Here is a 13,500-nt window from a genome sequence, read left to right as displayed (position 1 = left end):
TTGTAGCTCTAGTGTTATGATTATCATTATTATTGCTGCCGGGCTGAAGAGAGCAGTGTAGGGAAAATGTAGGTCCTTAATGAACCTTAGTATTGCTCCAAGGTTTTGTTCCTTTATGTCGGTAGGTGTCAAAAGAGTTTTACCGAAAATTGTGTGTCTTAGGCGGCCTCTGGAAACGCAATTACATGGTATATGTTCAGCCGTTTCTGACTCGTCGTTGCAAAGTCGATAAGTTTAATCCTCAGCTTGTCCAATGTGGAAGAGGTGGTATTTTAGGGGCGCATGGGCAGTTAGAAAACATGAGAGCGTCTTTAGATCCCCTTTGCTGAGGCATAAAACCTCTTTGATTTTGTTTTGCGACGCAGTTGTCATGCTTTTCACTTGTTTGTGACCTGCAAGTTCTTTCCAACGTACGGCTACCTTTGAGGGCTCCCAAGTGTTGATTACTTGTTTTAAGTGGCTTTTTTGTAGTCCACAATCGGGTTGGGATCCAATGAAGGGCGTTTTCGCTGCCTCTTTGGCCAGCTTGTCCGCCTTCTTATTCCCCTGAATGTCTCTGTGACCTGGAACCCACCATAGCGTAACATCATTGCCCCTAATGAGGTCTCTCAGGTTGCTGCTACACTCTCTGATCAGTGAAAAGTGGCCCGACTGTCTGTGAAAATGTTTATGAATGCACCTTTCTGTCCCTTTTGTAGGTTCAAAGTGGTGCAGAAGTTTATAGCAAGTACTTCTGCTTGAAAAATGGTAATGTCCAAGCTGCGGCTATTTGGTCCACTAATGCCCATGCCTACTCCGGATCCAACTGTCTTTGAAGCATCCGTGTACCAGGCAAGTACAAGGTTCTTGTTAGTTGAGGACCACCCTTCGTCCAATCATCCCTGTTTCTAAATATGACCTTATACGGCTGATCGAAATTGTATTCAGTCGGAATAACGTCAGTTTTAATTTCAATCAAGTGATTTAAATATAAGTTCTTGAGGATTCGAGCTGTCCACTTAGGTTACTCTGCATCAGCTTGAGCGAATAGCATGTTTTCAGTGATAATGCACTTAGAACTACATCCTTTTTTCTATATAAATGAAGTGGTGTGTCGCCATTGTTACATTAAGACATACTAACCCCTGGATTTGTGTCAGTTGTTGTTGTGCTGTCATGATTTATTTTTGGCCGCCAAACCAGTGAGGCATAGGAGACCATGGGTCTGATTATTGCTACGTAGGCCCAATGAGCCATTCATGGTTTAAGACTTCACTTCCCTCCGAGGAGCCAGCGGCAGATCTGGTTAACCATAATGGCCTTTTGCCTTAGTGTTATGATTCTCTAATTTATGAGTTCTCATCCTGTCATACTTCTTTCGTCTAGTATTATGTCTACTTTTTCTGTTGCCCTATTATCTGCCGAGATTTCTGAGAATCTTAGCGTATATCCTTTGTCTAAATGTTTTGTTCCGTTTCTTTTCTTCTTGGTTTCCGATATTCTCAAAAGCTGTACCTTATATTTCTCCATCTCTTCCCCTTTGCCCGTTAGGGATGTTATGCCATTAGTACAAAAGCTTTCACGGCCGGTGTTAATTAAGCTAAAACTAGAACTAACTGTAGCACTGTCACTAAAACTAACACTAGACCTAGAAACTTTCGGGTTAAGGCGTGCGTCTTTTGAAAAAGTGTTTAACGTTTCGGATGCCATGTTGCAATCTTCTTCAGAAACAAGTTCCAACTTAACACATGGCTTAACCCGATAGTTTCTAGCTCTAGTTCTAGTTTTAGCTTTTTGTTATTCCATGTTCCAAATCTTTTTTTCTTTCTCGCCTTTTGTTCCGTTCTGTTCCGAGGCTGATTTGATTGCTCTGAATTTATACACTCTGTGTGAGTGATTAGCTCAATGACTTCCCGTTACCTTGAGATAACTCGGCCGTACCCTGGCAGAGAACTAGCCAGCTGAACCTCGCTTATTCTTAGGAGGTGACAGTCCTTCACCCCATTTATCCTGACTTGTGGGAGAGTCTGCATACAATGTTGGCCTCAGGATAGCTAAGTTAGCTTTCCTAGAGGTGATTCTAAATTACGGCAGAGCGCATTAATAACTTTTCAGTAACTTTCTCCTTGATGAAAATATACGGAATACTAATTTTTGATTTTACACTTTGTTAGATTTTATATTATATTGGTTAATTTATATTAGATTTGATAGGTTTATATTATATTAGTTCATTTATATTGGATTTATTTGTATCGCCTCATTTGTTTAGTCTTCGATTTAACACCCACCGAAACAGTACCCCTTCAATACACGCGGAGCAAGGCTCCCTATATAACAATCGCAATTTATATGTATAGTTTAAGTGTAATTAATAATAAAGTTTATGGAAACGTAAAACCAAGATTTTGTTGTTAACCAGCGCCCACCAGATAAAAATAAATAATCATAAATGGTCCTTCGAGCCGGATAGGGAAAATATAAGAAGATTTAAGTGTCTTCGGTTCCTTGATGCGGCGTGTAAAATTAAATTAAATTCGACAACGTTGGCCCGCCAGTTACGCAGCTTTTTGGAGAACATTCGCCAGGAGTGTTCGAAGACCGAATTTCTACTTCATGCAGCTCCCAACAAATTCGACATAGAAGAAATTCGTCCATCACGTACTGGAAGCGACCAACGCCATTGAAACAAGTACCGTAAGTCCCTTTGCTTTCTCCTTTATCGTTCTCAATCTGAAACTTGTCAATCGCGATCATGAGTCAGTCAGAAAATTTAACTAAAAAACGAGGTATTGTCAAGGGCAAACTCACGAATTTTGCGAAATTTGTAATAAAATTTGAATCAAATATCAGAGAAAGCGGTATTAATCAGGAACTTTCGTTAGAGTTAGAACAAAGATACAATCGGGCAATTAATCTTATCGATGAGTTCGAGGAAATTCAGGGTGAAATAGATTTGTTAAGCGTTGATGGCGAGTCACAAAACGCGGAGAGGGAGACATTCGAGGCGAGTTTTTACGCAAATACGGCTAAAGCTAAGCGAATTTTGACAAATAGAAATATATGCGCCGATTCGTCGTTCATTGTAGGACCTTCCCCGGATCAACATGTAAAGCTACCGGTTATAGATTTACCAAAGTTTGACGGTGGTTACGACGCATGGCTAGGGTTTAGAGACATTTTCGAATCGTTAATTCATAACAACCCAATGATCAACGACATTCAAAAATTTCATTACTTACTGTCGGCACTGACCGGTAATGCTCGTCAGGTTATAGCAAGCTTAGAATTGACAAATTCTAACTATGAAGTCGCTTGGGGGTTGATTCGCGAGCGTTATGATAACCCGCGGATATTAATTCATAATCACGTTAAGGCATTGTTCGAAATTGAAGGGGTTTCGGGTGATAATCCACAGCCGATTCGAAGTTTTATTGACGACTTTCGTAAACATCTGCGCGCGTTAGCTGCATTAAATGAACCTACGAATAATTGGGACACGCTACTTATTTATTTAGCCGTGTCGAAATTGAACGCTGATTCCAATCGGGAGTGGGAAAGGAAAAAGTCCGGTTTAAACAAAGCGAATTTAGAAAATTTGTTAGGGTTTTTGAAAGAACGCGCTGATTTATTGGAAACTTTGGAAAACGGTTCGGGTAAGCGGATAATCGATAAATCAAAACCGAAATCAAAAACGGTTTTGGTTGCTAATTCGGGTGTTAAGCGTTGTGTAAACTGCAATGGGGAACATTACATACAGGAATGTTCAAATTTCACTAAACTTACGGTTCAGGGCCGTATAGACAGGGTCAAACAATTAAAGGTGTGTATGAATTGTCTTCGGTCGGGACATTTTGTTAAACAATGCCGTTCGAGCTCTTGTAAACGGTGTAATTCTCGTCATCATACCTTACTTCATTTGACGCACGATCGCTCAGATTCACCACCACAACCAACGACATCCACCCAAGCACACAGTCTAAATTTCGCACAGCATGCAAATCATTCAAACATCTTACTCTCCACCGTAACTGTTCACGCATTCGACAGACATAACAAAAAACATTCATTACGCGCACTCTTGGATCCGGGCAGTCAAAGTAGTTTTCTTTCGGTAGAAGCTTGCAAGCGGTTAAGATTGTCTAGAACAGCAACAAACGTTAATGTAGCAACCATAAATCAAACACAGTCAACAATAACGAGTTCTTGTTCATTGCGAATACATTCACACTGCACGGATTTTTCACTTAAGGTTAATTGTTTGGTTATAACAACAATCGCGAATGATTTACCCAATTTTAAAATAAACGCAAACACTTTAAAAATACCTACACACATTCGCTTGGCGGATCCATTGTTCAATAAATCTGATAAAATAGATATGCTTATCGGGGCTGATTATTTTTGGAATTTGTTGTGCGTCGGGCAAATCAAACTTGCAAAAGGGCCTATCATGCAGAATACCCGTTTGGGGTGGATCGTTTCGGGGCCGATACAAGCGAGCGCGGCACATTCGGTGCAGTGCAATTTAATTTGTAAGGATGACAATTCCGTAATAAACAAGCAGTTGGCGCGATTTTGGGAAATCGAGGAGATTGAAGGGTTAGTTCACTCATCCAAAAATGAAACATTTTGCGAAAATCATTTTAACAAAACCACTAAACGTGCAGAAGACGGACGATTCATTGTTTCGATACCGCTAAAGGAAAGTTTAGATCGGTTGGGCGAATCGTATAAAACCGCGGAAAATCGTTTAATGGGTATCGAGCGAAAATGCAAACGAAATCGTGAATTCGGTGAGCGATACCATGCATTTATGCGAGAGTATTTGGAGTTAGGTCATATGAAAAAGGTTGTCGACACGCGCGAGGGTTATTATATACCACACCACGGAGTATTAAATGAAAATAGTGCCACTACAAAGTTAAGGGTCGTCTTCGATGCATCATGTCCCACATCAACGGGATATTCACTTAATGATTGTCAGGTGGTGGGACCCATATTACAGCCTGACCTGTTTAGCGCCTTAATACGTTTTCGGAAGTACGCGTACGTGGTTACCGCGGATATTCAAAAAATGTACCGTGCCTGTCTAATCAATCCTGAGCAGACGAAATTTCAGCGCATATTATGGCGCGATTCGGAAGATTCACCCGTCGATACGTACGAGTTATTAACGATAACATATGGAACGTCTTCGGCTAGTTATCTAGCGACTCGGTGTTTAAAACAATTAAGTTCAGAATGCGCGGACCCGGTCATCGCGGATGTTATTAATTCACATTTTTACGTAGATGATTTGTTGACGGGAGCAAATTCGTTGACCGAAGTTACTCGTTTGGCGAAAAATGTAAAAATTGTGTTGAACGGCGGAGGATTTAACTTACACAAGTGGATTTCGAACGATCCAGAGATATTACGCGATGTTCAGGGTACTCAGTCTACAGAGCTTTCAGAAGTGCTTGATTTGGGAAAAAATGAAAACACTCGGACGTTAGGTTTATTATGGGACCCCACTAAAGATTGTTTTCGTTATAAAATGAAGGAAAATTCAATCAGTCACATTACTAAGCGCACGGTTCTTTCGAAAATAGCCCAAATATTCGATCCGCTCGGTTTATTAAGCCCTGTGATTATTACGGCGAAAATAATCTTACAGGAAATTTGGGAGTCCGGATTGGGGTGGGACGAAGCACTTCCCAATCACATTTACACAAGTTGGCTTCGGTTTAGCAACAGTTTGAAGGATTTACATTTAATCAATTGTCCGCGCCATATATCGCTGAAAAATCCCTCCACATTCGAAATGCACGGTTTCTCAGATTCGTCAACAAAGGCTTATGGAGCGTGCGTGTACCTTCGGACTATCGGAAACGACGGAGAGGTTTTGATAAGATTGACTTGTGCCAAATTCAGAGTGGCGCCGCTAAAACGGGTTACGGTTCCGCGTTTGGAATTGATGGGTGCATTGCTACTTACCGAATTGGTAGCTAAGGTAAAGACGGCATTGGGTATTGATATTACGCGAACAGTTTATTGGACCGACTCCAGTGTGGTCCTGGGGTGGTTGTCGACCGATTTAACCAAATTACAAATGTTCGTGGGTAACCGAATTTCGCGAATATTGGAGAAATCGCGAATTGGTGATTGGAGGTATGTACCCACACGTGATAATCCCGCTGATCCGGTCTCGAGAGGGGTGAACGTCTCGGAATTGTCCGGTTTAGAATTGTATTGGACTGGGCCCCAATGGCTAAGAGAAACAGACAACGCGTGGCCTGTTAGAAATTTTCGTAACGAGTCGCTACCAGAAATGAGAAAACTGTTCTCAGTGGTTACGACGACGGATGATCATCTTTTATCCTTTTCTCGATTTTCATCGTTAATCCGTTTGCAGCGTGTGATCGCGTATGTATTTCGATTTGGTCATAATTGTTATAGGAAAGCAATACGTAAGAAGGGACCGCTGGATAAAACCGAATTGGAACAATCGCTTAAATTTATTGTTAAGATCAGTCAAAGAGACTCCTTCGCTGAGGAGATAAGAGCGTTAAAGAGTAATAAAGATATTCAAAAAAATAGTAAATTAGCGAAATTAAACGTATTTCTAGATAAAAATGAGATTATGCGTGTTGGCGGTAGATTGGGAAATTCGGATTACGAATTCGATAAGAAATTTCCCATGGTGATTTCTTGTAAACATGCGTTCGCAAGATTGCTATTTGAGATGGAACATAGACAGCTACTACATGTTGGTCCGCAGCATTTGTTGGCTTGCATTCGCGATCGGTTTTGGCCAATTGGGGGGCGTAATTTAGCCAAGTCGATAGTCCATAACTGTATACGTTGCTACAGGGCAAATCCGCGCGCCAAGCAACCGGTAATGGGGAACTTGCCACGTGAGCGAGTAACACCGGCGCCGCCCTTTTATACTACAGGCGTAGATTACGCGGGACCGTTCCTGTTAAAGGACAAAAAAGGGCGAGGAGCAAAATTATGCAAGGCGTATGTTTGTCTATTTGTTTGCTTTACCACGCGCGCTATACACCTAGAATTGGTAACCGACCTTACTACAGAGTGTTTTATTGCCGCTCTTCGGCGGTTTTCAGCTAGGCGCGGGAAACCGAATCGAATGTTCTCCGATAACGGAACTAATTTCGTTGGTGGTAACCGCGAATTACAGGAGCTAAGTCAGTTTTTGATTGATAACTCTAGCGAACTCAAAACTCTGATTGAAAACGCTTCGATTGGTTGGTCGTTTATTCCACCTAACTCGCCACACTTTGGCGGATTATGGGAAGCCGGTGTTAAGTCGGTCAAATTTCATTTGCGGCGAGTTGCCGGCAATGCCTCGTTTACGTACGAAAATTTTTATACCTTGCTTGTTCAGATTGAGGCCATCCTAAATTCCCGGCCATTAACCCAATTATCCACCGATCCCAACGATACGACTCCTTTAACCCCGGCACACTTCCTAATTGGTAGAAAACTTACGTCGCCACCAGATCCGAGCTTGAGTCACATCAGTGAAAACCGCTTATCCCAATTCCAACGTGTACAGCAAATTCAACAACATTTTTGGACCAGGTGGTCCAAAGAATATTTGTCTGAACTGCAGAGTCGCCACAAGTGGTCAACGGGTGACGCTAACCTAAAGGTGGGCCAATTGGCGTTAATAAAGGAAGATAATTTGCCTGTCTTAAAGTGGCTTACTGGCCGAATTATAGAATTGCACTGCGGTAAGGATGGAGTCGCACGAGTGGCCACGCTACGCACACAAAATGGGATCGTCAAAAGGGCCACGGTCAGACTGTGTCCACTACCAATGGAATAGCAGTCTTGTGTTTCATTAATGTGATTGCTTGTGATTGCGTGAATTGTGTGTGCGCGATTGATCACTCACGATCAGTCGTGTAAATTTAATTTTTCCATTTGTTTTTTCATACATTTTGATGTTGAGTCCTTATTGTGAATTTGTGTTATTATTTGTTGAAAGGTAGTTCTTTCAAGGCGGGGAGCATGTTAGATTTTATATTATATTGGTTAATTTATATTAGATTTGATAGGTTTATATTATATTAGTTCATTTATATTGGATTTATTTGTATCGCCTCATTTGTTTAGTCTTCGATTTAACACCCACCGAAACAGTACCCCTTCAATACACGCGGAGCAAGGCTCCCTATATAACAATCGCAATTTATATGTATAGTTTAAGTGTAATTAATAATAAAGTTTATGGAAACGTAAAACCAAGATTTTGTTGTTAACCAGCGCCCACCAGATAAAAATAAATAATCACACTTTGCTAATAATATATACAATGACTAATTTTATGATTGCCTGTTAAATAATATAGTAATAATCTTTTGTACCCAAACACAGAATTTAACAGAACTGGATTTAAGCGAAAATATTATAGAAAACTTGGATCTAACAGCAGTTGAACAACTACAAATTTTACAATGCTCAAGAAATAATCTAACGCAACTAATTTTATTTGGAAAGCACTTAACATCTTTAATAGCAGGAAATAACAGTAAGCTTTTTTAAATAATAATTAAATTTAAATAATTTTTTTTTCATTTTTAGGTTTAATAAATCTCTCGGTAAAACATCCCGCATTAAACCTAAAACATATCGACGTCAGTTACAACGAATTAGAAGTATTACCAGATTGGTTATCAAATTGCCAAGATCTTCGATCTTTATTCGCTAGTAATAATAATATAAAGTTCTTACCGGAAGAATTGTTTAGCAACAACATGCCGTTTTTACACACCATTCAATTGGCTTACAATCAAATCCAATATTTGCCGTTAATACAAAGAAAATTTGCGATACAAGAATTTTTTTTACAAAATAATAGTTTATCGATGTTGCCAGAGAATTTTTTTAAAACCATTTATAATTTAAAAGTTTTAAATGTCTCGAATAACCGATTATGCGATTTACCAAAACCGGATAAAGATTTAGCTTTGGAAAAGTTGTTTCTCACAGCTAATTGTTTAAGCGATCGATCGTTGGAGAAAATAACACCGTTTTTGAAGATTTTAAAAATATTTCATGGTGCCTACAACAATTTTACGACAATCCCAGAAATTTCATCTATTTATTGGTGTGAAATAGAAGAACTGGTTTTCTCTGGTAATAAGTTATTAAAATTACCAGAAGATATCGGAAATTTACATCATTTATCTGTATTAAGAGTCCATTCAAATTTATTACAGAACATTCCGAAATTATCTAATTTACTCACATTAAGAGTTTTAGATTTAGCTCATAATCAATTAGATCGGGTCGATTTAACACATTTAATTCCCCCGAATTTAAAATTTTTGGATTTATCGTGCAATACGAAGCTTCACGTTGATTCTCAACAATTTTATATGTACCGATCTCAAAGACCGATGAGTTTAGTTGATGTTTCTGGAAAAAATCGATCTACACTTCCTTTATCGCCATCACCATTCTGCGAAAATAATTTAACCGAATCAAATTGGACGGTGGGATTTTCAGAAACTTCGGGTTCAAAGCATCGATTATACATTTCTCAAATTCGTTTACCAGCTTTTTGCAACACCGAAGCATTATTTGGAATGTTCGACGGTGAAAATCAAAACGAAATTCCCGTTTCCGTCGATAAAGTAGTACCTAGGATATTATTAGAAGAACGAACTGTTAAAGAAACTTGTAATGATTACATGAAATTTACTTTATTATCGACTTTTCGTGAATTAAAAACTACTCAACGAATAAACGCCGTTCTTGTGCATATTTTAAAATCGAAAGTTCCCGCTGATTATTCATTTTGTGGCGGTGTTAAAAAATATTTAATGAAAATCTCAACGGTTGGGGATTTAAAAGTGGTTTTGGGGCGAAATAATGGCCCGATTCGGATTTTACCGCAAAAATCGAGAAAGACTAACAAAAACATTCGAACAAATCCACAAATACATTACCTAAACACGGTTCCCGACCCGGAAATTACCGAAATTTATTTAAACGAGCAAGATGAATATTTAATAATAGCGAATAAAAACATTTGGAATGTAATCACACCAGAAAATGCAATTAAAGAAGTTTCATTACAAAGAAATGTTATTTTAGCGGCGAAAAGACTCCAAGATTTATCACAAAGTTACGGGGCCGAAGAAAATTTAAGTATAATAGTTGTTAAATTTAATTTAATCGGGACCGATGTTGATTTGTTAATGAAAGAATTAAGACAGACTATAAATAAAACGAATTGTCATCAAAGCGAATCTGGGTTATCTTCAACTTCTTGTCAACCCGGCTGTTGTTGCGAAATTCTCCACAACGAATGTATAAATTGTTTGGAAGAACAAAAAAATAATAATAACATCATCGATGATCGATCGTCTCCAAGCGGCCAAAGCGAACAATTCGATTCTAATTCATCCGCAAAAAACTATATTAACCAATTAAACCGACAATTTCAAAAATTATCGCCGGACAGAAGAAGTTATAGTGGAGGAGTTGCAAAAGCTTTGCGTTCAAGAAAATCGGAAGATGAAAAATCGTCTCGATCCGAAGATACCGATTCCGCGTTATCCGAAGAACAATTCAAATGTTGGGAATACATGTTAGAACAAAACACTCAATTATTATTTGATAAGGAGTTAAATACGCTTACTAGTACAAGAAGTAATAGATCAAGACCGAATTTTTTAGCGACGAAAGGTGGTACTTTATCGAGAAGTAATCCAATGATTGCATCGGATGGTGGCGGAAATAATTTATCTTTTTTATCAAAACAATTTGGGAGTACGAGAAGTTTTAATCCTGGTTTATCAAGACCCGCATCGAGACTTTCGCTGGATAAGAAGTTGATTGGGGGACCGCATGCTGCTTATTTTGGTAGTTTGCAAAGGTTGATGCCGTATAATTTAGAGTACGATTTTAGTGTTATGCAAGAAAGGGGATTAGCTGATTCTTTGGATTTGGATAGGATGCAACAATATTGGGGGGTTACTACTACCGAATTATAATTATATTGATAACTTATAATGTACAATAAAATGCAGAAAAAGTATATATACATTCTTATTTAATAAATTTTGTTTTTAGTTCTCTCATTTTTTTAAATTTTTCACACTCGATTTCGCTCAATTGGGACACATCGTAATCGAGGCATTTTGTCCCAATAAAATGAAGTACGCATAAATTAAAATAAAGTATGCAGCATACGAAACAAACTATAAAAAAATGTATATTTTAAATTAAAATAATAATAATAATAGAATATAAGCACTAAAAAACAATTAAGTATAACACTTGTACGAAATTCACACATATATTAAGTTCATCACGTTCTTGCGTAATACAGGCTGATTCTCAACCTATACGCATAAACTTGGTGATGTATTCCTCATGACAAATAATGGCTAATACGTGAAAAAATTTGTAGTAAAAGATTTTTGGTTTCCTAGATATCTCATATATGCGGCGACATCTAAATAATGTGTTTCCCGGATTGATAGGTTAAGGTGGTCCAATGGTCTGGTCACCTCGATAGCCCGACACGATCCCCTTGATTTTTACTTTTGGGATCATTTAAAAAGCATAGTGTACGTCACCGAAATTAATACTGAGCAAGGATTGCGAAATCAGATACAAACTTCTGCCGAGACAATCTGCCAACACCCTAGTTTAGGCAGCGGTAGTTGACCATCGTGGATTCAGCAAACCCAATTGTGTAAGTATAGAAAATATTGGAAACAACTTGGAACACTTGCTTTGATATCATTTTAAAATCTTAATTCTTGATTTGAAAGTAAATTTCATGGATATCTAACAAACTAAAAAACTTTTGATACAATTTTTTCCACCTATTACTCATTATTTGTCATGAGGAATAAATCCCCAAGTTTAAGCGTATAGTTTAGGAGTAGTAACGGTCGTTACTGTTAGGCATTAAAGTAAGTTATCGGGATACACGACCAACACGACAAGGCTAGATAATTGAAAAAGGCTTCCTTTTATCTTTACCAAGCTTTCGGAAATTTTATTTTTCCTTCCTCATGTATAACGCTGTACTCAACTATATAATCTTTTGCTCGCTTGTTGCAATAATAACAATAACATTGACTGAAACTTCATGTTTGTGGTAACATGGTAAAAATTTATTTATATTTTTCGCCATTTGTAACAGACTTTTGTAACGCATCACCATTCTTATCAACGGTAAAGGTTTCCGGTATCCCCAAAGCCTTAAAACCCCATACTGCAAAGCAGTTTTGTATGGTGCTGGTTCTGCGGTGCCTGAAGAATGGAAATTTTCGCACTTATCTCTCTAACCGTTGAGGAACTTGTGAATAAGCCCTTAAAATACCGAGGTTTATCACTTTTTCCTATAACGACCAATTTTTGTACGTCAGTTCCAGACATATTGGCGTTGCATAGAATAGTAATCTGGCTTTCAGTGCCTTCTTTGTATCTAGACCGTACAATATGCGAATATCCGTTTGGTGTACCTCGATAATAAAGACGACAGATAAAAGAGAAATTTTTAAAAAATTATTGTGCCATCTATTTGTTGCTTTAAATTCGTTGTGTTCTAGTTTTTTCCAATCACTTCCAATCACGAAAATCGGATTTATGGAATCCGCTGTCATTCCTCAATATAACTTTTTTATTTGATTTTATTTGGTAAGGCAAAAAGCTAAAGCAGCATCAATCATTAAGAAAGTTTTCTGCTCTTTTTATTAGAGGATAACAAAAATCGATTACGAGATTTTTTCTGACCTTTAAGTCCCAAAAGATACTTACAATTCCTACTATACAATTTCTGATTGTACCGAATTCGTCATACATGATGTTGCTTCACCAGTCCGAGGATTCGTCGTAGCACCTTTCTCTTGAAGACCTCAGGATTCACGTTTCACTGCCATAGCAGAGCACGGATCTGATTATAGTCTTGAGGATTTGCACCTTCCTATAGCCAGATAAGTTGTAGCGTTTCTTGCTGTTGGTTTGTAAGCTGTGTCCTTGAGCAAGTCCGTGATCTTGTTCTTATAGTCCACTAAATCCATAACCACTGTAGCGTTGCCTTTGTCCGCCGGTAGTATGACGATGTCCTGCTTATTTTTAAGACGGTTTCGAGCCTGGAGTTCACTTGGAACTACGTTGAGCTTGGGTGGTTTGGTTAAACGTGGGATCCTGAGATGTCCATTTTCGGCTTGTCCATTGTGGTTAAGCTGGATTCGCCGATGAGATGTTGGCGAAACGTCTGCCCTTTCCAAAGGGAACCAACACGAAGAACGGATGAAATTTCGGATCGACCACTACATAATTTTAGTTATGTAAAAACATTTCGTATAAAAAATATTTCTAGAAATAATAGATATTATTGTTACATATACACATGACGTAAAACTTTTCTTAAAACAATAAAAAATAAAGACAACAACTTAAAGGTAACTAAAGCTGATAAAAATGCAGGTATTCTTTTTATGCATAAAAAAGATTACCTTCAAAAAACTTACGATTTCTTTAATA

At 38.2% G+C, this 13,500-nt stretch overlaps 1 protein-coding gene across 1 annotated transcript in view; it reads left to right on the top strand.

The window, feature by feature from the left end:
• Positions 1-11,073, top strand: part of LOC111413957 (PH domain leucine-rich repeat protein phosphatase) — a 32,083-nt gene extending 21,010 nt beyond the window's left edge. The window contains exons 5-6 of the mRNA XM_023045103.2: positions 8,365-8,518; positions 8,572-11,073. Of these exons, the coding sequence (XP_022900871.1) occupies positions 8,365-8,518; positions 8,572-10,991 (2,574 nt within the window). The 3' untranslated portion in view covers positions 10,992-11,073. The remainder of the gene's footprint in view (positions 1-8,364; positions 8,519-8,571) is intronic.
• Positions 11,074-13,500: the final 2,427 nt, after the last annotated feature.

The sequence above is a fragment of the Onthophagus taurus genome, chromosome 6 (genome assembly GCF_036711975.1).
Source record: "Onthophagus taurus isolate NC chromosome 6, IU_Otau_3.0, whole genome shotgun sequence".
Taxonomy (NCBI): domain Eukaryota; kingdom Metazoa; phylum Arthropoda; class Insecta; order Coleoptera; family Scarabaeidae; genus Onthophagus; species Onthophagus taurus.
This window is presented reverse-complemented; position numbering and strand designations above follow the sequence as displayed.